The sequence below is a fragment of the Phyllostomus hastatus genome, unplaced genomic scaffold (assembly GCF_019186645.2).
Source record: "Phyllostomus hastatus isolate PE091 unplaced genomic scaffold, TTU_PhHast_1.1 phas_scaffold_60, whole genome shotgun sequence".
NCBI lineage: Eukaryota > Metazoa > Chordata > Mammalia > Chiroptera > Phyllostomidae > Phyllostomus > Phyllostomus hastatus.
The window spans coordinates 2931324-2958214 of record NW_025334038.1 but is presented as its reverse complement, the minus strand read 5'-3'; the positions used below and the strand labels follow the sequence as shown (position 1 = coordinate 2958214).

Below are 26891 nucleotides of genomic sequence, written 5' to 3'. Positions count from 1 at the left end.
TTATAAGACATCTCTTCAGCTAGTCTTCAGTTGGTTATTCAGGTTGACTGTTCTATATTTTAGTTGTAATTCCATTTTGGTTCTGGGAGGAAATGAATGTAGCTTCTACCTACTCTGCTGCCACCTTGCATCTCTTACTTTATTCTTTATTAGTTCCCTAGAAGCCTAGGTCATTTGTGCATCCAGTAGTTTGTTTAATTAATGAAACACCAAATAAATAAAATATCTTTTTAAAATAGGCTCTATTAAATCTTTCAACAAAGAAAGTATTTTCTGATAATGTTAATCAGACTTTCAAAGTTTAGTTTTTTTAAAAAAATGGGTTTTCTCAAGGTAGCCTCTACCACCATGAAACCAATTTTCCCTAATGACAATCTGAAGGGTTCGTGAGTAATTCTAGAGACAACCGACCCCTCTAGGATTTCTGCTTAGATATGTGCTGCTTAGAGGCCCCTTTTAGATCACTACTCTTCAGGTGCTGGCAGGCAGTCATTCTTAGGAACTGAAAGTATCATTTTGGAAGAATGTGTCTTCCATGACTTAGACTTGTTCTCAATAAAGTCCAAATATACTGTTGCTTTCTCTCTCTCCAAACAAATTAGTTTGAGTCCATTATAGTTTACTTCATAAGTCAGAAAACAGAACTTCGATTAAAAAAAAAATTCAGCAGTGTTATTTGTGTAGGCTGAAATACTAAAAGAAAAGAAGAAATCCTCTTACATAAGAAAATCTTCCTAAAAATATACACAATTAAATTTCATGTATGGTGGTATGTATCACCATGAGCGAAAAGATGGCGCTGATAAGCATAAGAGATTTATAATTTCTCCTAGCCAAAGATAGTAACAGTGGCTCTAATTAGAAACTATGAAAAAATAAAAAATAAACAAAATCACTTTAGTCTTATACTCTTCTTTAAAGAACCTAATATGCAGGTCACCAAAATAACCCCTAATTTGAGAAAAACACATTATGACTAAAGACCAATATTTCATGATTTTTTAAAAAGCTATTTCTTCACTATAAAAAACCCAAAATTTTTCTGACAAATAAATATATTATTTTACAATTAAAAAAAAAAGGAAAGAAAAATGAGACCTGCAGAGAGAAAACAGCACAGATTCTTAACTCAAATAGCAGAGCCTGGGATTAATTTTTAAAGTTTATTTCTCAATTTCAAAACTCACTAGTGGAATAAAGAGCTTAATATAGGTATGCAAAAAGGAAGCCCCCATGAGGTTTTCACCAGGATAAAAGGGGATTAGCTTTGTAGTTCTTATAATCTTCTTCACAGAAGAATGCAATTTCAGTTTCATTGGCTGAAAAAAAGGAAAACAGAAAATGGAAAATAATTTTAATGTGAAATTGGATTTTAAACAAGTATAGAAACACACATTACTTTGATTCAGTGCTATAGATGCCTAAAATGAGAAAGATGAGTTATTTCTTTGGTTTCACATTTCACCAAATCAACAAGAAGTATAAATTGAACTTATAAGAATCCAGAATGCAAATAATTTAACATAAAAAGAAAAATACACAAAAAATTAAAAACAAGAATTAACTCAAGAATCTGACTTTCAGGAAACTGTAAATTTGCTCACTTATATAGTCCTCTTAAGAGTCCTAGAAAATAACAAACCTTTGTGTTTTTTTTTCAAATTTGCTACTCAATTACTGAAGGAGGAGGAAAAACTCTTTTTTCCTCTGAAATTAGCCTGTAGGTATAATAATTTAATACTCAGAGGATCAGTAGAATATTTTACAGATCACTTTACATTCTCCCTCATGACCCATCAAAATGTGTCTGAAGAAGTTAATTTTTTGCCTGCTTATGATTAATTCATAAAGCTTCAACAATATGCAAAGTGAAAGACACAAATTGGCTTCTACCGTAATACCTTCAAATACCTCTAATTATTCACAGGGGATATGGCACAGCTAAAGGACCCACAAAGGTTCAGAGCAGTCACAATTCTTTCAACCTAGCAGGTCAAGGACTCTGTCTTCTAAAACAATAAGTCAGCAACATTATTAATGCAGACTGGAGACAAAGCTGATGGAAAGCCTTCCAATTATTAAACATGCAATTCTTTAAGGTGTTGTGCCAACAAGTTCCACATTCATTTTTTAAATTAAATCAGAAGTTAATACAGTCTGCTTAGCTTTTACAAAAAGAGCAAAAGGGCCTTCAGAATGTATAAAACAGACAAGATTATTTGTAATGAATACTGATCACTCAATTAACATATCCTCTAAAATCAGAGAAGTAAAACTCTTTAAGCCAAATAAATAGGATAATAAGAAAGGACGCCAAGGATTAACACCTTGTTTACAACTCTCATCTCATTATTAGAATTTGCCACAAGAGAAGAAAATAAAAGACTCAGCATGATATTTTATTTAAAATGTTTGTGCTGGTTTTAAGAATATCGAATTTATGTATCTCAATTGTAAGTTACCCATTCTCATTACAGAAATGTTGAAAGCAGAAAATAAAGTCACCCAGAGTCTAGTCCACTACATGAAGATCAATCTTGATGAAAATCAGATTGCAAACTCTCATCACAGTGAGCCTTGGGGAGCATAGGAGAGGACACAGCAGAGAAAAACTGGAAATCAATGGGGAGGGGTACATTTAGTTAAATTGTACCCAAAAAAATGTACCAAAAAAAAAAGCATTTAAAAGAATGAGTAAGAGGCTCCACACTTGGAATTAGTAAAATGTTGAAAAAAGGCTTCAAAAAATCCAATATTCAAAGGTAAGATATTGAGATCTATCCTTTATATAACAAAGCTCTCCTGAAGTTTACTTTTTGAAGGGAAGCAAACCCAAAAGGAGATTTATATAACTTGCAAGTAATTCTAATCATCCTTCTAATGAAGAATGAGCAAAAGTACCCTCTTCTTAATCATCACAGTGCAAGGTTTTATCTATGACGTTATTTACATACAGAACTTTACATAGTGCTTTGCTCACACAGCACTTCAGTCAATACATGTTAACTGTAATTACATTCACTTACTGTAGTTCACATTTGTCTGCACCCCTTTTGAGAAACTGATATATCATACAACTGTGTAGTACAGTTCTAATAGGTTCAGAATAAGCTACATAAAGAAGGGACAGACAAAGCATTTTTGTTTTGATAGTAGGTTCTCGTGGGTCTAATTACCTTATAGATCAATCCATTATTCATATAAAGTATTTATGCCATCTCTCATAATGCAGGCTCAAAATAAGATCATCTAAGATAAACATTTTATTTTCAGATGAATGCTTTCTTTTTTTCAGGAAAACTAGATTGATAAATGAATTAAATTCAAATGCTTCAGGTTGATAAAAAGTTTTCATCCTTAATAAATTGGAAACCAACACAAATTAAAAGTTACTATGAATTTTCAAAATTAGAAAAAGGATTTTAAACTTTAGAAATGTGGTCCTCAAACAGAAATAGAATATAATGTTTTTAAAAATCTGTAAAACTCTGTTGAAAATTAGAGAATAATTTCATGTACTTATACTGTAAATTTAGTTGTCCATTAAAGTAGAAATGAACTACAAAAGACTTTCAAAATTCTACATAATCACCCTTTCTACCATTTTCCCTTAAATTCTTGCTTCCCAAATTCTATTTAAAATGGCTGGGAAAGAATCCTCGGGAAGTCTGCTGTATGCTGGTCCCCCAGGGCACCTGACTTTAAATTAAAAGTGCTGCAGGCAGCAGTGCACTTGGGTGCACGGTGCCTTAGCGTGTGAATATGAAATGAACATACAATCTAAAATCCAATAAACAGACTACCAGTTCATCCCTTTGTCTTACTATCAAATGAAATGAAGTAAGAGCCCTCCAAATACACTTGTGGATCATTTTAATTCTGACTTTCAAGTTTAATGGCATGAACACAAGGCAGAACTTTCAAACTTTGGCTATGAAATCAACAATTTTATGTTTCCAAACTGGTCAGACACACATACACGTACACCTTTACAGGAAATAATAATGACTTTAAATAAAATAATATATGAAAAACCAGTTTTAAATGTAAAATCTCAAGGAAAATTAAATGCAATATACTTAAAACTCAAATAGCACCTCAATAAACTGGTCAACTGACGAGGGTTTGAGGCAGGAGATAGTCAGGAAGGAGGAAGCTCCAGAGGTGCCACAGGGCTAAGATAAAGGACATACATACATGACAAAGACCCCCCCCTAGTCCGGTTGTTTCCGCTTTCTGGAAAAATGCTCAATCGTGGTGACTCAAGAATGCTCCTGTGCAGAAGATGCTACACAACCCCTGATTCATTATAATACCATTATAATGAATTAACATTGTGGGACTTCCTTCTCCAGTAGCCAATCAAGAAAATCATGGGAGACCACACATGCGCAGTAGCTTTGACAGGCAACTACTTGTACATGCGCAATAGAAGCCTGCCAAAAACTAGCCAGGAAGCTTCCACCCTATAAGGATAGAATCCCTCCAGCCCACGGGATCAATCTCTCCTCAAAGTTGGCCCACTCTCATGTTCTGTGGAGTGTACTATCGCTTAATAAACCTCCTCTCTTTCTTTATGCTATAAACTCTGGGTGTTTGGTTCAATTCTTTGTCCTCGATCACCAAGAACCTGGTTTCCTGTGCCCACCTGTGACAGTTTCACTGCCTAGTTTCTAAGACTACGCCTCGTACTAGTCAGCACCAGAGTAGCGTGAGGCACGGCCACTGCTGTCTGAGAAGAAACAGACACATCTACACTGACTTTGTGGTGCAGATCACTAATGATCAGGGCAGGCTGTAATGTGAAAATAACTGCAGATTACTGGCACACACACAAAAAAATGCAGGAAGAGGTGGGTGTGGTTTCTGCAACAATTCGAGACCCAAAGAACAAAGTTCACCCTCTCTCCTGCTCCAGGAATATATCCTATCCTTCCAAGTTTCATAAAATCCTAATCTACAAATCATTGAAAACTGTTCTGGCAGCTGAGTTACATTTATAAGTTGTCACCAAAGGTCAACAATCTAGCAACAAGGTTCCCAACGACTGTGGCTTTTGTTTCATATTTGGTCCAAGTGCCCATTTTAAATCAGCTGACAGAGATTTCAAACTCCAGTTTGCAGCAAACAAATAGTGAAACAAATCTGACCTTTGACAGACAGGACCCATGCCTGTGGTTTCCACAATGATGAGGGGAGGGTTAAAAACAAGGAATAATCTATGGGAAGCTCACAATGGCCCCTGCTCTGCAATCCCCAATCCCTGGGCCTAGTGCCTCCTTTACCAAGTCCCAGACTATGGCTGTTACGATGCAGATGTGAAGAACAGCCACCTTAACACGCTGGAAATACAAATCGAACATGATCCTGATAAAGATATGGGACGCAAGGCACCTACAATGTTTGCTGTATGCAGGAGACAACCAAAGGTGCCAGGCACAAAGCAGGGCTCTGGCTGTGGGCAGACAACAGCAGTGACACACAAAATGAAACCAAAGCACAAGGGAGTTTTGGAATTATTACAGGATCTGGCTTGACATGAACTCTTCCCCCAGATCAGCACTTATGGTATGGCCCACTATCTCTTGTTTTAAAATTTTCCAATAAAACACAACCGGCTTTAGAAGAGTTTTCCTGACACAATTTCTTTTCTAAACCAGAGAGGATTCAAAAGATGTAATAATTGTTGAATACAGCAAAGTGAAAGATAAAATATCACCAGAAAAACCTTACAGGCAAATTCATTGCTTAGGGGAATTAATCCATAAAATTACAATTGTTAAAAAACAGGGTAAAATTCTTTAAATTCTAAGTAACAATTTTAGGTTACTTAGAATTGTTACAAAGCCTTCTTCCTCCTTCCACAAAGCAAATTTTTTTACTTATGCATTTTAGCACTAAGTCCACAAACAAAAACTTCCTCCATAGTCAGCTAGAATATACAATTGGGATCTGCAATGCAGATAAAAGGCCAGAGTAGGAACTGGAGAATTTCTCTGTGATAAAAGAAATCTTCAAACAAGTTTGTTCCCCAAACTTTCCCCCTCACAGTCTTTCTTTTTCCTTTCATGAATTCTGTAGAAAAGTCATAATGATAAATTTGTTACATTGGCATTATTCCCAAGGCAACTGGCAGTGATAGCAGAGTGACAGCTCCACAGCAAGATCAAGTGGTAAAAAAGGAGAGAGTGATGAACTGGAATTTTTCTCTCAAACCTCTTAAATCCCAACCAGACACGGCACCAAGGGAGGGCAAATTCCCTGGGAAAAATCACACAATTCAAGGATCTTTACAACTCTACTGCCACTTAGAATTTCCTGTAGCTCCCCAGGGACCTCCTTCCCCTGCATAGAGGTGGCTTGCTCTCTGGAGCACACTGACCCTGCTCTAGGCGACAGAGAGGACTGAGCAGAAGAGAGAATTGTCTGGGCACTGACTGAAGTTGCCCCCACCAGGGCTGCAGGCCTGCCAGGCAGGAGGGCAGTGGAAGCTCTTGTACTGCCCTGCAACTAGTGGAGAATTCATGAAAGGGGTCTGATTCTGATCAAAGGCCTATTGCCTGGGAACAAGAAAGACAAAAAAAGATGGATTTGATTCTCACCTTTACGAGTGGTCAAGTACATAAATTTGAAATTAATGACAAAGCAACAACTCAATATTTTAATTTATTCAAACATTTGCCAATTGCCTTTTCCAAAAAGGTTTTTAAATAAAGTATGTTTGAGGGCCTTTACACGCATTCCTCCAGATGCTTTGATTCTTCTACTCATCCCTCAGACAACCCTCTCAAGTAGGATTAATTATTTCTGTTTTGTTTCACAGAAATCTAAGTTCAGAGAGGTTGAATGGCTTACAGAGAGGTTACAAAGCAAGTAAAATGCAGAGCCTTCACTGAAATCAATTTTCTCCAACTTTAGGACTTTATTCTTTACAAGTAATATATTTAATTTATATGTAAGCTATACAAAATTTAATTTATAAGAACAATTAAGTAACATAAGAATTTTTTTCTTAAGAAAGAAAAAAATCAATGTTTAGCAATTTCACCTCCCAGAGAAACCATTTCTATAATGTTGGCAAATTATCTTTTTTCCATATACACTTACAGACCTGTCAATATATACATTTTTAAACAATAAAGGTATCACACAATGTATTCTATTTCCAGTCAATAAATAAAGTTGTACATCAGTGATTCATACACAGGTAAGATGAGAGAAGACACTGTCACCTCTCTGAAGATACATTACCACCTCACAGGAGTCACAGAGCTTGGGGAAGCAGGTTCTGTTGGTTTGGTAATAGACAAGACAGCACTTTAAGTTTTAGGCAGTCTTATTGGTCAAACTGACCAACAGAAAATTACAGGTAATGCACACTTCCAAACAGTAATTTGGAAGAGTATCCATTTCCCAACATTACCACATTCTTCATGTCTGCAAGTCATAATTATCACTGGTCCAAGGTCACTCAGATAGTAAGTGGCAGATCAGGTGGTGAACACAAGTACTCTGGATCCAGGCTCTAATTCTTAACCACTAGACTGGTATACTACAGCACACTACATACAACAGAATCATTACGGTGCAAATACTTTGTCATAGTTTATTCCTTCTCCTTTGACTCTGTTCATATTATTTTTAAATGTGGTCAAATCTTTCACTTCTCCCCACTTCATGGTTCTGACTTCATGGTTATATGTAGAGAGCTCTTCCGCTCCCCAAGATTATAAAATTATTGGACTACATTTTTTAACTTCACATTATAACACTTAATCCATCTAGAATTTATTTTGGAATAAAGACTGAGATAAAAATTTTTAATTTTATTTTCCCAAACGCTTTGACAATGAGCCCAACATCATATTCTGGCTAATTTATTCTTTCCCCACTTATGTGAGTTGCCAAAAATTGATCAAACTGTAAAATCTTACTTTAGTTTGTTTTTTAATTTTCCAGTCTTCTCCACAGATCTGTCAATTACTACATCAATACTAGTCTGCTATATTCTTTACAGCTTTATGCTCTTAGGGGCCATCTGCCTTGATAATACAGGTGCCACCTGCTATAATAACAATAGCATTTGAAGAAATAAATGCTAAAGTGAAAATTGTTTTCTCAAATAATAGCAATCAACCTTATATATAATAATATGGTCATTCTTGTGTATTCATAACAGAGAAAGACACTAATCTAGGAAATACTGTAGACATAAAAAACAAGTCTAAGATTTCATAACATGCTATTTAAAATCCTATTTAAATTGTAAGATGCATCAGGAACTCACTTTAGCCACATGTATCACTCAAAAGTGAATTCCTGACATCTGTGACTAAAATAACTCAACATCTGTAAAAAAAAAAGTCTTCCTCACATGGACCTCATTAAGAGTGCTCCTTAACCAGTGCATGTAAATAATTATGAAGTGTGACTCATGCTGTTTCTTTAGAGTCAATGACCACAAAGCTGTCAGAGGCACAATGCCTTCACCCACTCACACCTCTTTTAAAATCTTCACTCCTATGGCTAGACAATCTTTAGGTGTACATATCAGTAGAATTAGAGTGACCTCTAATGGTCACAAAATATGTAACACAGTATTTCTTTAAACTAGAACTACATGCCTTTTCCAGGGTGAAATGCTAAAACAGTCCATTTTTCAACTTCCCACACTAGGCTCCTATTTGAAACTCCATGACTTGGTTGGCCCTGAGTGACTCGGACAACTATCAGAAACCATGCTGCATCGTCCACAAACAACATCTCACTTCATCATTCCACATCAGTTCTACCGGGCCTCTCATACCATCAGTTCAAATGATGCTGTTAAGAGTAAGCAGGTTATTGAGTAATAACCCGTCAATTACTTAAAATAACCCACAGCAGAATTCTGAGCATACATTCTGAAAAGAACTATCTGCATTCGTAACATTTAGAAAACAGATAACCACTTTCCTCAGTCAAATGGTCTGAATGTACATCATTCTTGTCCTCCTCCTCTGAATAACTATCAGAGGAGTGTAAAGGGCACCAAGGATAGCATTTACTTTATGATGAGTTATCTAGATCTAATCGGGCAGGCGATCCCACATAGCCCAGCACCTTGCAGGCATTGCACAGTACTTGTTCTCACCGATTCCAGCTGCTTTCAGAGTACTGTCTTCTTTCAACAGGAGTCTGTCATCATCTTCCAAACTCATCACAATTTCATTTGTCTAGAAAGAAAGAAAATCTTCACTTTATCAGTACTTCTATGTGCTTCATACTTGGTAAGATTTCTCAAAGACACAGAATTGTTACTTTAGGTCATAGCAATAATCAAGCTATATTCTACTTCCACCATTGTAAGAAGAGAAGTGAACAGATAGTGAGTATCTACAAAGCGCACACACTGTGGAAAGTACTAGGGAGACAGCACTGTAGCACACGGCTTTGGAGCTCATCCTGGGTTAAAATTCAGGTTCCACCAATGTCCAGATGTATGTTCTCAACAAACTACATAGCCTCTCTTAGACTCAGTTTCCTCATCTGTAAAAGAGGGGGAGAAGAATACATCTTCTCTATTGCTTTGTGGTAAGGATGAAATGAGATGAAGTATCAGTCACACAGCAAGAACTCTGGGAATGTCTGGCCAAGATGGAGGTGAAAGTAGATATACTTTGCCTCCTCGCACAACCAAAAGAAGGAAAACAACAAATTTAAAAACAAAAACCACTACTGCCAGAAAACCGAACTGTATGGAAGCCAAAGAATTTGGCTGTCTGACAACCAAAGAATTAAAGGAGAAACATTCATCCAGACTCGTAGGAGGGGCAGAGATGGGCAGCTGGGGTGAAGAGGTTCAGTGCTGAGGCAGCAGCTGGCAGACAGGGCAGTCCCACATTTGCATGCAGATAAACCAGGAGGAACAACTGGACAGCAAGACAGACCTTGAAACCCAGGGTTCCAGCATGGGGAAATAGAGCCTCAAAACCTCTGGGTGTGAAAATCTGTGGGGGTTGCAGTGGTAGGAGAAACTCCCAGCCTCACAGGAGAGTTCATTGGAGAGACCCACAGGGTCCTAGAATGTACACAAGCCCACATACCCAGGAATCAGCACCAGAAGGACCAGAGCATACCAATTTGTTTGTGGGAAGTGGGGGAAGTGATTGAAAGCCAGCCAAGAGCCAAGCAGTGGTACTGTTCCCTTTCGGACCCCTTTCCAACATACAGTACCACAATGCTGCAAGTGGTATGCCCCACTCTGGTGAATACCTAAGGCTCCGCCCCTTACAACATGACAGGCGCACCAAGACAAGGAAATATTGCCCAAATGAAAAAACAGGTCAAAACCACAGAAAAAAAATAAAACTAAATGATGAAGAGAGAGCCAACCCATCAGATGCACACTTCGAAACACTGGTAATCAGGCCCTGGCTGGTGTGTCTCAGTAGGTTGAGTGCTGGGCTGAGAACGAAAGGGTTGTGGTTCGATTCCCAGTCAGGGCACATGCCTGGGTTGTGGACCAGGGCCTCAGTATGAGGCATGCAAGAGGCAACCACACATTGATGTTTCTCTCTCTCTTGTTCTCCCTACCATCCCCTCTCTAAAAATAAATAAAATCTTAAAACAAAACAAAACACTGGTAATCAGGATGCTCACAGAAATGACTGAGCACAAATACAAAATAAAGGAAAAAGTGAAGGCTATGAAAAGTGAAATAAAGGAAAATGCATAGGGAACCAACAGTGAAGAGAAGGAAACTGGGGCTCAAATCAACATTTGGAGCAGAAGGCAGAAATAAACATTCAACCAGAACAGAATGAAAAAACAAGAATTCAAAAAAAAAATGAGGAGAGGTTTAGGAACCTCCAGGACAACTTTAAACATTTCAACATCCAAATCATAGGGGTGCCAGAAGGAGAAGAGGAAGAGCAAGAAACTGAAAACTTATTTGAAAAAATAATGAAGGAGAACTTCCCCAATCTGGCAAAGGAAATAGATTTCCAGGAAGTCCAGGAAGCTTAGAGTCCCAAAGGAGTTGGTCCCAAGGAGGAACACACCAAGGAACATCATAATTACATTACCAAAGATGAAAGATAAGGAGAGAATCTTAAAAGCAGCAAGAGAAAAGGAGACAGTTATCTACAAAGGAGCTCCCATAAGACTATCAGCTGATTTCTCAAAAGAGACCTTGCAGCCAAGAAGGGGCTGGAAAGAAGTATTCCAAGTCATGAAAGACAAGGACATACATTCAAGTTTAATCTAACTAGCAAAGGTTTCATTTAGAATGGAAGGGCAGATAAAGTGCTTCCCAGATAAGGTCAAGTTAAAGGAGTTCAGCATCACCAAGCCCTTATGCTATGAAATGTTAAAGGGATTTATCTTAGAAAAAGAAGAGGATCAAAACTATGAACAGTAAAATGACAACAAACACAAAACTATCAACAATTGAACCAAAAAAATAAATAAAAACAAACTAAGAAAACAACTGGAACAGGAATAGGATCACAGAAATGGAGATCACATGGATGGTTATCAGTGGGGAGGTGGAGGAGGAGAATGAGGAAAAAGGTGCAGGGAATAAGAAGAATAAATGGTAGATACAAAATAGACAGGAGGAGGTTAAGAATAGTATGGGAAATGGAGAAGCCAAAGAATTTATATATATGACCCATGGACATGAACTAAGGGGAGGAGGGGAATGCTGGGGACGGGGTGCAGGGTGGAGGGGAATAAAGGAGAGAAAAAAATGGGACAACTATAACAGCATAATCAATAAACTATATTTAAAAAAAGGAACTCTGTTAGCTCTTAAGTGTTTTCTTGTTGCCGCTCCTGTCACCACCACCATCATCATCATCACCATCACCATCTCATTCTCACAACATCATCATCTCATTCTCACAGTATCATCATCAACATCATCACCATCATCATCATCTCACTCTCACAATATTCCAGGACAAATCAGATAGGCTGAGAAACAGGCCAAGAGTACATGGCTGGTCAGCCATGGAACCAAGGTCTGAGGTCTGAGCTCTGACGAGTCTGACTTCTGAGAGAAACAAGTTTACCTTGATGGCCAAAAGCCCACATGTCTAAAAACCTTGCCTTAGCTAATAAACACTTGATCCCAAGTCATATTAACTGTCACATTTCTCTATGTGATTTGGGGTGGTGGTGGATAAATCTGGTCTCCAATAATATTTACAAATCCAGTTTAAAGTTGTAGATATAGGAGAAAATTTTGAGTTGACATCTGCTCCTAAAAAGCATACAGAGGAGACCACTAGTTGCACACACAGTATCAATGCACAGAATGCAGCTGTGCAGCAACTATTCTATTTCTAGAAAGTGGCTGAGAGGCAGCATCGACAGAAGGCCTCTCAGCAGCCACAGGAAATCTAGGAGCCATGCTCCAGAGGTCACAACCTCCCTCACGAAAAGAGCACAGGGGCTTGACCTCCAGAAAACACAGATCAAAAGAAGGAAAAAAACTTTATTAAAAAGTCATTTTAGAATAGGTAGTACATTCTCACGATATAAAATTCTCTAAGTATATATGGATAGAGAGTGAAAGTAAGTCTCCTCTCAACCCCTATCCACCAGCTCCGTGGTGCTTTTCCATAGAACTGGTACTAATTTCTGTGTGCCACACAGAGACTGTCTTGTATGTGTACATGTAGGCACAGATGTGCATGTAAGTGTCCTCAAGCAAATACTAGCATATCACATGCTATGTTCTCACACTTTACTTTTCCCCCTAAAATATAGCTTAAAACCTTTCAAAATCAGTGTAAGAGCTGCCTCATAATTTATCAAGACTGCAGCACATTCCATTGAAGGGATACACAAACACACACACAGAGTCCCCACTGATGATGGCATTTAGGTTACCAATCTCTTGTTACCACAAACAAACCTGCAACAAATATCCCTGTGCATGTATGTACACATTTGATCTGTAGATAAATTCTAGAAGTAGAAATGTTGGGTCAGAGAGTACTGGCAACTTTCATTTTGAAAAATTTTATTTTGACAAACTTTAATATGTAAAGTTACTCTCCAGAGAATTGGTACCAATTTATATTAACACTACCACACCTTTATTGACACATTGTATTATCAAAACCTTCTGATCTTTGCCAACTTAATGGATATAAATTAAATGTAGTCTTAATTTGTATTTATTATGGGTAAAGTTTGAATATTTTCTGCTTTTTAATTAACTTGTAGGATAATTTTTAAGTAGGATTATAGAATATCATTATATACTAAATATACATATTATATTTAGTACCAGTATATACTAAAAAAATTAGGCCTTTTCTACAAGTTAGAAAACTTTCCCTCAGTTTTCCTTTGTTCTTTGATTTTTCTATAGCATTTTTAAATAGAAGTGCTGAATGTTTTTTGAATAAATAATTAGTGAAATAAAATTACTCTTAGGTTTTTGGGTTTTCTATCATACTTAGAAAGACCTTCACTCAAAGATTACTTTTAAAATATCATGTTTTCTTCAAGTATTTTAATTAATTTCATTCTTTAAATTTTTAATTATGAGAAATTTCAAACATACAATGTAGAGAATAGTATGATGAACCCTCCATGCACCCATCATCCAGCTGGAACAAGTCATTCACTCATGTTCCATCTGTTTCATCTCTGTCTGCATGTATGGGTTTCATTATCCATTTAAACCATTAATCCAATGGGTATTTATTTTAGTATAAAGAAAAGGATTTGGATTAAACTTAACCATTTTCTAGATGTCTACACAGTTGTCCCAATAACATTTATTAAATCCTCCATAGACTTGAAATGCCATATTTACTCTAAACTAATTTCCCATATATATTTGGGTCCATTGTTGGACTTTCAATTTTATGCTATGGAACTAACAGTTCATGTGACAGTACCACACTGTTTTAATTATAGTTTATTATTAAACTATAGTTTATAATAAAACTATTATTATAGTTTTATAATATGTCTAATTTATGCTATAGCCACTCATGTCTCTCATTTTCCTGACTATTCTTCATTATTTATATTTTGCATATTAGTTTTATAATCAGTTTCATATATATTCATATATTTATGTATATATGAATATTTATATATATGAAACTGTTGTTAGGATTTTGTTGGGGTGGCATTAAATTATAAATGAATAAAGACCTAATAGCTTCATGCTGCATCTTCACCCCCAAAATATCCTAAACATTTCTATTTAAGTCTTATTTTGGACCCCTCTTCAAATGTACTTTTTAAATAAAATTAAGTTGAGGTAGAATTTCACATAAATAAAATGTACATATCTTCAGGTGTTCAGTTCAATGAGTCTGGACAACAAAATACCCTTACTGGCATCTCAAAGTTTTCTTCTTAAAGATCTTGCACATTTCACATAGTTATTTCAGGGTTCTTCCCTTCATAAACTTTTAATAAGTATAACTACCTGGTTTTTAAACTCACAAAATATAAGATAGAAATTAGAGTTTTTATTTTATATCTTTTTTAACAGGTATTATTCTGACTTGACAAATAGCCTACTGATTACAATCCATAATATACAAATACATTTTCTTGATAACCATAAATAATATTATGATAATTATTTGCACTGTATTGATTTATTCACTCAACACTGAGCTCACAGTCCAAATGGAAGGTTCTGGTGGGACAGCCTTTTTACTGTAGTGATGGGAAGAAATTTCTCTACATACCTGGTAACTGTAATTAAGAAAGTTATTCTAGCCCTGGCTGGTGTGGCTCAGTGGATTGAGTGCTGGCCTGTGAACCAAAGGATCACCGGTTCGATTCCCAGTTAGGGCACGTGCCTGGATTGCGGGCCATGTCCCCAGTGGGGGGCGCACGAGAGGCAACCAGGCATTGATATTTCTTTCCCTCTTTCTCCCTCCCTTTCCCTGTTAATAAATAAATAAAATGTTAAAAAAAAGAAACTTATTCTAAACTTAGAAAGTTAGGGGAATGAAGAAAATTACCTTTGTGAACAAATTCATTAAGATATAGGAGTTATTTGGAAGCCCTTTCCTTTGGCTGAAGAAGGAGACTAAAATTAAAGCTGGGTTGGAAAGCTGATAGGCTGGATTCAGAGATGCTTAAGGTCCTGCAGGTGGGGAATGAAAGATGGGTGATGTGACAAAGATCTGGGAGCTGGCTAAGGCACAGATGAGGACATGTGGAAGAAGTTACTCTAAAGTTTTAAAATGGTTTGTAAAAATATATTAACCCCTTTCTTAATGGAACTTGAAGAGGAAACTTGAAGAATCATCCCCAGGTGTCTACTTAACTAAATTTGTTATAATTTGGATAAAAGTTTATAAATTCTGATTCCAGACACAGTCTAAGTAACTTAATTTGCTTTGAGAATCCCTCTTTAAATAAATACATTGTTCAACTGGAAAAATAAGCCCTAATTGTATAACTCCAACATGCCAGGATAAAACACATTTACATATATGAAACAACTCTAATATATTTCCAACTACAGGAAGAAAATTTCCTGGTTTTTAAGCAAATGTCATAATATTGATTATTTGAATATACTAAACTAGGTCTTCATTAGGATAAAGAAACAATTTATTAATTATCAATTTAAGAAACATGAGCAAATGAGCAAGCCTAATGAAGTAAAAATGGAGAATAGCATGACATACTCTACAACCATTTCTTCTTTTCTTTTTCTTTTCTCTTTCTTTCTCTCTCTTTCTTTCGTTTTGTGACACTTGGCTCATTGTTGTTAGCTTATGTTGGTAAGTTTGTTATGGTACAGTTAACATCATTTATTTTTAAAAATTCTAGATTACTTGCAGGGCACATTTTAGATGAGATGATGGTCATTAGGTACCCTGCTTGAACCTTGAAGAGGAGGGCCTCTTCAAAGAGCATATTGTTTAGTTTTAACTATACACACACACACACACCCTGTACAATAAAACCAAGCTTCCTATTCTCCACAGTTTAGAGATGAGGCTGTAAACATTCCTGACCTGGAGAAGAGAAAATGGCTGGAGTCTGTGGCCAGGTACAGTGGAGAGAAGTTCTAACATCCATACAAAATACAGATTCCAAACCACAGCCCTACACATATGTGAGCATTAAATTTTAAAACATCTGACAATGGATACTGTTAAAATATGCAGTTCTTGGTGTGTGTGTGTGTGTGTGTGTGTGTGTGTGTGTATGTGTGTGTATAAACATAAAGTTATTAGAAAGGACCAGCCATGCTAATACCTTGATTTTAGCTCAGTGAAACTGATTTCATGATTTCAGACTTCTGGCCTCCCGAACTCTAAGAGAATAAATGTGTGGTTTCAAATTACAGGAAAAAGAATATTTTTTTAAGTTACAAATTCATAGTCAACATACATACCCTAATGCTATTTTCTTTACAATCTCTGGTATATATTTATTTGAAAGCTGACTGAACTTATGGAGGGTATCTATGATCAGAGAAGGGAATGACATTAAGTGAATTCATAAGTAAATGCTTCATTCAAAAGTTGTTATGTAAACATTCCTATGAATGAGGCACTGTACTAAGTGTTGGTGCTAGGAAGAATAAGACCTGCTCCCCTGTCCTTGAGTAGTTTGTATAAGAGTAAGATTACTACTATAATTAGGAGTGAATGTAAGGGTCATTGACAATCAAGAAAAAGGATCACTCTAGTCTGCCTGTGTAAGAGGCAAACCTTTGGTTGTGACTTCATAAAACAATTACTCTGAAAAAGTAATGAAACAGAAATGTAAACATATAATACACACAGAAATAAACAGTTCTCTTTGGGACAGGTAAGACAACATTTGTTAGGATTGCAGGCCACGCCCTCTGTGGAGCTAGAAGGTTTGCTCCCCAGAGCCACAGTCCTGGGCCTTCTCTTACACAACATGCGAGTCAAGTCAGAAAAAGCAGATTAGTTTTATTTGCTTTTGGCTCCTTTCTTTGGGTATAGGATTAAGAAAGTGAAAGAGACTGCCAGGTAAGTGGCTTCTTTTATATGTCATCAGAATTTACAAAGTTTTAAGCTTATTTTTATGCTACTTATTTGCTTGATATATTACATGTATCCTTTTTTAAAAAATTAACACTTTTTAAAGGATCTAATAAAGAGGGTTATGACTTAGAATTTTCTTTAATGAAAAAGTAAAGCTGCAGAAAGGGTCTTTACGAAATAAAAAATGTTATGATGATGAAAATATTTTAGAAGTAAATGTATTCATTTATTCACTAAGTCAACCAACATTATGTGCTATGTGCCAGATAGCACACATGAAACATACCTTTGATTTATGTGCTTGATGAATAATCTTTAATTTATCTGAAAGAAAAAAACAATTTGTCTTTTTACAAAGATTATTTTAAAACTTCATTTCAAATTTTTAAAGTGGTATGAGAGAAAGGTGCCTATGAAGTTGAGAAATTAAATCCTTAACTTATGACCAGCTTCTTTTAAAAATCAAGTATATAGTAAAAGAAAAATTAATTTGCATATGATTAAAATTAAAAATCACTATATAAAGATATTTTAAAGCCATGTTCTCTGACACACACAACTGTGTGTGTGCCATAACCTGAAGTCAACTATGCACATTTCCCTTAGAAGAAAAGTGAACCACATTATTCTATCCTGATTTTTGAAGTCGCTAAATGCTAATAATAGCAAACAATGTAAAAATATTGTCTTAAATTAAAACAGACAACAAAAACAGTTCCAAAATATCTACTAATCTCTCAGAATAGATATAGTGACAGAAGGTGGGGGGAGGTGTGTGGGTCAAATGATCACTCTGAGGAGTTGTTACCATTCCAAGAATTCAAACACTATCAAAGATAACTGGTAATCTGAAAAAGCTGCTAATGCACAAAGAATACCAATATCAGCCTCCTGGTTTTTTACTATTTCGCAGGCTTACACCATTTAATGAATTTAGTGGGGTGACATTGGTACACAAAATCTTTCAGGTTTCAAGTGTACAACCCAACCAAACATCATCTGCAGACTGCCTCATGTGTCCACCACCCTAAATGAAGTCTCTTTCCATCCCATTTCCCCCAACCCCACTTTGCCTATCTCCACCTACTCCTCCGTTGTCTTTCCTTCAGGATATCACCACATTGTTGTGTGTGTCTATGTTATATCTCTGTGTATATGTGTACCACTGCTTTTTTATCCACTCCTATATTGATGGACACTTGGGCTCTTTCCAGATCTTGGCTATTTTGAATAACGCTACTATGAACATAGGGGTGCACATATTCTTTTGAATTAGTGTTTTAGGTCTCTTCAGGTATATTCCCAGAAGTGTGACTGCTGGGTCAAAAGGCAGTTACTTTTTAAATTTTTTTTGAGGAAACTCCATACTGTTTTCCACAGTGGCTGCACCAGTCTGCACTCTCGCCAATAATACTTCAAAGGGAACCAATAGAATAGGGTTCCCTTTTCTTTACATTTTGCCTGAACTTTTTGTTTGTTAATGAGGGCCATTCTGACAGGTATGAGGTAATATTTCATTGTGGTTTTAATTTATATTTATCTGATGATTAGTGACCTTGAACATCTTTTCCTATGTCTATTGGTCATGTGTATGTCCTCTTTGGAGCAATGTCTATTCAGGTCCTTTGCCCATTGTTTAACTGGCTTTTTATCTTTTTGGTGTTGAGTAGTACAAGTTATTTATATATTTTAGAAATTAACCCCTTATCAGATGTATCACTGGCAAATATATTCTCCAATACAGTGGGTTCCCTTTTCATTTCATTGATGGTGTCTTTTGCTGTGCAAAAACTTTTTAGTTTGACGTAGTCCTATTTGTTTACTTTTTTCCTTTGCTTCTCTTGCCAGAGGAGATATATCTGCAAAAATACTACTATAAGAAATGTCTGAAATTTTACAGCCTATGTTTTCATCTAGGATTTTATGGTTTTGCAACTTACACTTAAGTATTTTATCCATTTTGAGTTTATTCTTGTGTATGGTATAAATTGGTGTTCTAGTTTGTTTGTTTGTTTTTGCATGTATCTGTCCAATCTTCCCAATATCATTTATTGAAAAGGCTGTCTTTATCCCACTGTATGTTCTTGTCTCCTTTGTTAAATATTAATTGACCATAAAGACATGAGTTTATTTCTTTGCTGTCTAATCTGGTCCATTGATCTTTATTCCTGTTCTTCTGCCAGTACGAGGCTGTTTTGATTACTACGGCCTTGTAGTATAGTTTGATATCAGGTAGTGTGACATCTCCAACTTTGTTCTTCTTTCTCAAGACTTCTGAGACTATTCAGGGTCTTTTGCGGCTCCATATAAATTTTTGGAATATTTGTTCTAGATCTGTCAGGTATGCATTTGGTATTTTAATAGGAATTCTGTTGAGTCTGTAGATTGTTTAGGACAGTATGGATATTTTAATGATGTTAATTTTTCCTCTCCATAAACACAGTATATGCTTCCATTTATTTTTATCTGCTTCAGTTTTTTCCTTCAGTGTCTTATAATTTTCCTAGTACTGATCTCTTAACTCCTTTGTTAAATGTATTCATGGGTACCTTGTTTTTTGTTGCAATAATAAATGGGATTGTTTTCTTAATTCTCTGATAGTTCATTATTGGTCTATAGAAATGGCACTGATTTCTGAATGTTAATTTTATATCCTGAAATGTTAGGGTTTCCTGTACACATTATCATGTAGTCTGCAAATGATGACAGTTTTACTTCCTCCTTTCCAATTTGGATGCCTCTTATTTCATCTTGTTTCAATGTCATGCCTAGAACTTCCAGTTCTATGTTAAATAAGAGTGGTAAAAGCAAACATCATCTTGTTCCTAATCTTAAGGAAAATGTTTTTAGTTATTGCCCATCGAGTATGATGTTGGCTGTGGGTCTGTCATATATGGCCTTTATAATGTTGAGGTATGATCCTTCTATTCCCATGTTACTGAGGGTTTTTATCATAAATGAGTGCTGGATTTTATTAAGTGCTTTTTGTGAAATGATCGATATGATCATGTGATTTTTATCCTTCATTTTGTTTATATGATGCATCATGTTTACTGATTTGCTAATATTGTACTAACTTTTCAACCCAGGAATAAATCCCAATTGATCATGGTGTATGTACTGCTGGATCCAGTTTGCTAATATTTTGTTGATGATTTAGCATCTATGTTTACCAGGGATATTGGCCTATAGTTTTCTTTCTTTGTAGTGTCTATACCTGATTATGAAATTAGGATAATGCTGGCCTTATGAAATGAGCTTAGTCTTCTCTTGAATTTCTTGGAATAGTTTGAGAAGGATAGGCATTAGTTCTTCCTTGAATGTTAAATAAAATTAACCTGTGAAGCCATTCAGTCAAGGCCTTTTGTTTGCTAGGAGTTTTGGATTACTGCTTCAATTTCATTAGTTGTAACTGGTCTATTCGGGTTTTCTGATTCTTCCTGATTCAGTTTTGGAAGATTGTGTGTTTCTAGGAATTTATCCATTTCACCCAGGTTGTCCAATTTGTTGGCATATAATTGTTCACAGTATTTTCTTATAATCCTTCATATTTCTATAATAATCAGTTTTAAGTTCTTTCTTTTTTTAAAAAATTATTTTATTAATTATGTTATTACAGTTACCCCAATTTTCCTCCTCCACCCAGCACCCCTTACTCCCTCAAGCAAACCCCACACCATTGTTCATATCCATGGGTCACATGTATAAGTTGACTATTCCATTTCCTATACTGTACTTGACATCCCCATGGGTATTCTGTAACTACCAATTTGTACTTCTTAATCCCCTTACCTCTTCACCCATTCTCCACACTCCCCTCCCATCTGGCAACCATCAAAACGCTCTCAGGATCCATGGTTCTGGGTCTGTTCTTCTTGTTTGTTTGGTTTGTTTTTTAGATTCAATTGTTGATAAATGTTTTTATTGTTCATAGTTTTGATCCTCTTCTTTTTCTTCAACAAGTTCCTTTGACATTTCATATAATAATGGTTTGGTGATGACAAATTCCTTCAACTTTTTCTTGTCCGGGAAACTCTTTATCTGCTCTCTGACTCTAAATGATAGCTTTGTTGCGTACAGCAATCTTGGCTGTAGGTCCCTGCTTTTCATCACTTTGAATACTTCTTGCCAATTCCTTCTAGACAGAACATTTTCTTTTGGGAAATGAGCTGGCAGTCTTATGGGAACTCCCCTGTAGGTAATTAACTTCTTTCTCTTGCTGCTTTTAATATTCTCTATTTATATCTTTAACCTTTAGCATTTTAATTATGATGTGTCTTGCAGTGGGCCTCTTTGCATCCATCTTGTTTGGGATTCTCTGTGCTTTTTGCACTTGCATGTCTATTTCCTTCACCAAATTAGGGAAGTTCTCTTCCATTATTTTTTCAAACAGATTTTTAATTTCTTGCTCTTTCTCTAATGCTTCTGGCACCCAATGATATGGATATGGATCACTGTAAGTTGTTCCACAGGCTGTTTATACTGTCTTTTTGGGGGGGTTCTTGTTTCTTCTTGTTGTTCTGATTGGTTGTCTTTTGTGTCCTTATATTCCAAATCATTGATTTGCTTCTCAGCTTCATCCACTGTACTGTTGTTTCCCTCTAAATTGTTCTTTATTTCAGTCAGTGTATCCTTCATTTCTGACGGGATCTTTTTTATGCTGTTGTGGTCCTGAGCTCCTTGAACATCCCTATGAACAGCGTTTTGAACTCTGCATCTTATAGATTGCTAATCTCCATTTTGTTTACTTCCTTATCTGGAGTTTTGATATGGTCTTTCATTTAGGCCATATTTCTTTTTTGTTTAATTTTTCATTCATTCACTTATTTATTTAAAATATATTTTATTGATTATGTTATTACAGTTGTCCCATTTTCCCCCTTCACTCCCCTCCACCGTGCACACCACCTCCCACCCACATTCCCCCACTTTAGTACATGTCCATGTGTCATATTTATAAGTTCATTAGCTTCTACATTTCCCATACTATTCTTACCCACCCCCTGTCTATTTTCTACCTACTATCTATATTACTTGTTCTCTGTACCTTTTCCCCTTCTCTCCTCCTCCCACTCCCCTGTCGCTAACCCTCCATGTGCCCTCCATTTATGTGGTTCTGTTCCAGTTCTATTTGTTTGCTCAGTTTCTTTGTTTTTGTTTTAGGTGTGGTTATTAATAATTGTGAGTTTGCTGTCATTTTACTACACGTTTATCTTCTTTTTCTTAGATAAATCCCTTTAACATTTCATAAAATAAGGGCTTGGTGATGATGAACTCCTTTAACTTGACCTTATCTGAGAAGCACTTTATGTGCCCTTCTATTCTAAATAAAAGCTTTGCTGGATAGAGATATCTTGGATGTAGGTCCTTGCCTTTCATGACTTGAAATACTTCTTTCCAGCCCCTTCTTGCCTGTAAGGTCTCTTTTGAGAAATCAGCTGATAGTCTTATGGGAACTCCTTTGTAGGTTACTGTCTCCTTGTCTCTTGCTGCTTCTAGGATTCTCTCCTTCATTTTTACCTTGGATAATGTAATGATGATGTGCCTTGGTGTGTTCCTTTTTGGGTCTACCTTCTTTGGACTTCTCTGAGCTTCCTGGACTCCCTGGAAGTCTATTTCCTTTGCCAGACTGGGGAAGTTCTCCTTTATTATTTGTTCAAATAAATTTTCCACTTGTTCTTCTTCTTCTTCTCCTTCTGGTATCCCTATAATTCGGATGTTGGAAGGTTTCAAGATGTCCCAGAGGTTTCTAAGCCTTTCCTCATTTTTTTGAATTCTTATTTCTTCATTTTCTATGTGGTTGTTTCTTCCTTCCTTCTGGTCTACTCCATTGATGTGAGATCCAGCTTTCTTTCCATCACTATTGGTTCCCTGTGTATTTTTCTTCATTTCACTTATTGTAGCCTTCATTTTTTCATCTAATTTGTGACCAAAAACAACCAATTCTGTGAACATCCTGATCACCAGTGTTTTGAACTGTGCATCTGATAGGTTGGCTATCTCTCAGTCGCTTAAAAGGATCGGTTTTGGGGCTTTCATTTGTTCTTCTGTTTGAGCCATCTTTTTTTTTTTTTGGTCTGGTCACGCCTGTTATGTATGAGGGGCGGAGCCTTAGGTGTTCACCAGGCCATGTCAGCCCAGTCACTGGGTTGTGATGCTGTATGTGGGGATGGGTCCGAGAGGGAACAATGGCACTTGCTGTGCTCTCTGCCCATTTCAGTCCCTTCCACTGCTTCCCCCAAACAAACTGGACCTTTCTGGTGCTGATTCCTGTGTGGGTGGGCTTGTGTACCCTGTGGGTCTTTCCAACGACCTCACCTGTGAGGCCAGGAGTTTCTCCCTGTGCCTCAACCCCCACAGGTGTTTTCAATCAGTGCCCCAAGGCTCTATTTCACAGCACTGGGATCCTGGGTTGCACGCAGTGCCTTGCTTCACAATTGCCGCCTCGCTGGGTCTGCCAGTTGCCACTTGTGCGCCCAGGGTCTGCCTGCTGCGGTCTTATGCGCCTGGTCCCAATGCTCTTTGTGCCACGCGACCCCTCTCCGCCTGGCTGCCCGACTCTGCCCCTCCTACTGGTCTGGATGAACATGTCTATTTTAACTTCTTGGTTATCTGACTTCCTTACAGTTCAATTTTCTGTCACTTCTGGTTGTTATTCTGTTTCTAAATTGTTGTTGTCATCCCTATCTTGGTTGTACGAGGAGGCACAGTGTGTCTACCTATGTCTCCATCTTGGCTGGAAGTCCCAGAAAATAAATGCTTTAACAGAAATTTTCACCAGATTTTTCTCTCTAACAGAAATTGGTAAGACTTGGAATCAGGGTAAGAAAGGAGAAATGACAAGCTAGCAAAACATGTTGTATTAGTGTCCCTTTCTTTGTTAAAAACTCTTTCACTTGTTTTTACTTCTTCAAAATCTTCATTATTAACAGAAACAATATCTGTGGGTATTGTTTCCTTAATGCAAACCCTTTAAGGAAAGTAACTTAATGAAAATAAAAATAGTATTTTATATTTGTGGAGTATTTAACATGTTTGCATGTGCACTGTTTAATCTCATACAGCCTTATAAAACAAATAGGATTAGCAGCCCCACACTGTACAACTGACATGTCTAGGCAACAAGGATTTAAAAATAAAATAAAATCCCTTATCTGTAGGAACACACAGTCTAGTCAAAGTAAATCAGTAATAGATGTAGATACTAGTTAAATGAGAGGAAGACATTTATGAATAAATGAAGGGCTCTGAGAAATCTCAGACTCTCTATAGCCAGCCCTTCATCCAAGGGCATGGAGAGAGCAACTGACAAACCAAAATTCGCCTCTGTACCCTTTCCACTCTCTACCACCCAAAATGTTCTACTCCCACTGGGCATGTAGCAGTACTGGAGGACAATGACAGGCAAGAAAACAACACTTCGGCCTTTCTTATTGAACACAAAGCAGCAGACTGCTGAAGAGTCAAGCTTAGACAGAATCACTAGAAGTCTGTCTAAACCCTAAAACTCTTCTCTAATTTCTTCAAGATAAATGTATTCATTTTTTTCTGCCAATTTCTCTTAATAGTATAGGAATACCAGGACAGGATGTTAATAAGGTAAAAGGTACATCATCCAGCATAATGATTAATAGTCAGATGTTCTGATACTTTCATTATCTAAAACTTATTTGTCAAAAGAATTCACATGAAACACAAGTTTGGATATACATATAGACCATACAAAAATGGAAGCCATATATAATTATTCTAATGAAATGGCATCTGTAGATTGATTAAAGCTTAAGGCATTATGCCATCAAAGCCAGAATTGAGAAATTTTATATTTACTTAATCATGCTTTTTATTCCTTTCTCTTACTCAATATTTAGTATGTAAATTCTTTAAGTCCAATAAATCAAAGCACTTTCCACTCAGTGCCTTCAACCTCTTCTTGACTATCCTTTACGACCTCACAATTAGTCTCTGGTTATTAAAATGCATATGCACAGGGAAGACTGTGATTTCAAAGAATTTTAGGTCATAAGTTGCTCTACCAAAAGGGAACAGAATTAAAAGCTATTCCAAAAACTGATCTAAGGCAATAAAATATTTATACTTTAAAACGTCTGCACCAATTAGCAGAAATATTTATTAGGTATATCATAATTCTCAAGAGAAGTCTCAAAGTTTGGGGAGTATCAGTGTGCTGAAGGTTAATAATTAATTGTACCATCTTTGTAACAAATAGTGAAATCCAGCTTACTGCCTTATTACTACATTTTAAAATCAACAATTGCAACATAAAAATTGCTATATAACATGCTCAAAGTTACTGGCATTTAAAATCTTAAATCTCTCTCTTTTTAAAAATCTTTTAATTCCTAGTCTTTAGTCATTTCTCTTTTTTTGATTACCTGGCAAAGAAATTCATTTTTTGACACAGTTTGCCAAACATGCTATTCCTCACAAATAGGCGACTTCCCCACATGATTACAATTTACCTTAACAACACACTACTAGACTCCCTGTATTTCTAAATAAACTTCCATATTGGTTTTTATTTACAGATAATAAATTCATTTTTGAAAGCCAAATTTAAATTCAAATCAAGACAAAACTAATGTAACTTTACATTAATATGTATTTTAAAAGAATAAGAAAAATTTGTTACCATATTTATAATTTCTGAATGGTGGTGGCAGGCTGGTCCTTAAAGGAACATCTGTAAGAAAAAGATTACTTTTATTACAAAATACTCAAATAGACACTCAGAGTATATGCATAGTCTTTTGCTTCTGTTCTCCTATGCCTCCAGTCTAAGCTATTTTGAAAAACCTGATGGGCCACAAAATGAACCTGACGTGCCAGCAAAGTCCCAGGTAATCTAAAACAATGGAACCACTAAATCATCTAAACAATGATTAGATGCTGAGCTGTTACTAGCTGAACTTCTTAGTTCAGTAACACTATTAAATGAATTGGCATTTTATTAAATACAATTTGAAATTATATTTAATTTACTTGTAAATTAAGTGTAATTTACAAATAAATTATATACGTAACTTAAATATGTAAATATTCAGAACATTTACAAGTAAATATTTACTTTTACAAGTAAATTAAATATGTAATTTAAGTGTACTTAAATACAATTGAGTACATTTGAAATATATAGTACACATGTGTGAGATATTATTTTCTGTCTAGCTGATGTTCATTTAGCATACAAATCTGGGAACCCCTTGAGAGTCTTTGGCTAGTAGTGAAAACCAGTGATCTACAGCACAGGTGGCAAACAAAAGGCCTGCAGGCCAAACCCAGCCCTCCACCTTGTTTAATTCGGCCCTGCACCTTGTTTCTACCCGGCGGCAGCACCAAGCTCTCACTTAACTGTAATGGAGTAGTTACATTTATACAGTCTTAAAGTTACATTTGGCCCTTTAAAGGCAACCTGGAGGCTGATGAGGCCACCAGTGAAAATGAATTTGACACCCCTGATCTAGAACAATCCATTACTCTTACCAAAATTCAGATAACCTAACTTGACAAAGAAAACAAAACCACAGTAAATATTTTTTTAGAAGTGTTCCAAATATCAAGATTAGTTTTAACAACATCTGATGCTATAATCCCTACAGAGGGCAATTTGGTAATAGACATTAAAATAACACGTGCATCAATTCCACTTGGAGAATTTATCATATAGACTGCACATTCTTCTGTGTGTGTATGCGTGTGTGTGTGAAATGACATACATAGAAATGTACTAACTTTAGCATTGTTTAAAATAATAAGTGCTTAGGAAAATCCACATGTCTTCAGTGGGGATACTTGTTAAATAAACAATGTAATATGCCCAAACAATGAAACATTTTTCAACTGTAAAACCAAAACAACTAAAAAAGG

The 26891-nt window shown here is 36.1% G+C and overlaps 1 protein-coding gene across 8 annotated transcripts in view; it reads right to left on the bottom strand.

The window, feature by feature from the left end:
- Positions 1-1149: 1149 nt before the first annotated feature.
- Positions 1150-26891, bottom strand: part of CUNH2orf76 (chromosome unknown C2orf76 homolog) — a 96839-nt gene continuing 71097 nt past the window's right edge. For all 8 annotated transcript variants that reach the window (XM_045826080.1, XM_045826079.1, XM_045826083.1 and 5 more), the window contains 4 exons: positions 25657-25707; positions 17290-17327; positions 9134-9215; positions 1150-1319 (listed from right to left, as the gene is read on the bottom strand). In XM_045826080.1, the coding sequence (XP_045682036.1) occupies positions 1243-1319; positions 9134-9215; positions 17290-17327; positions 25657-25707 (248 nt within the window). In that variant the 3' untranslated portion in view covers positions 1150-1242. The remainder of the gene's footprint in view (positions 1320-9133; positions 9216-17289; positions 17328-25656; positions 25708-26891) is intronic.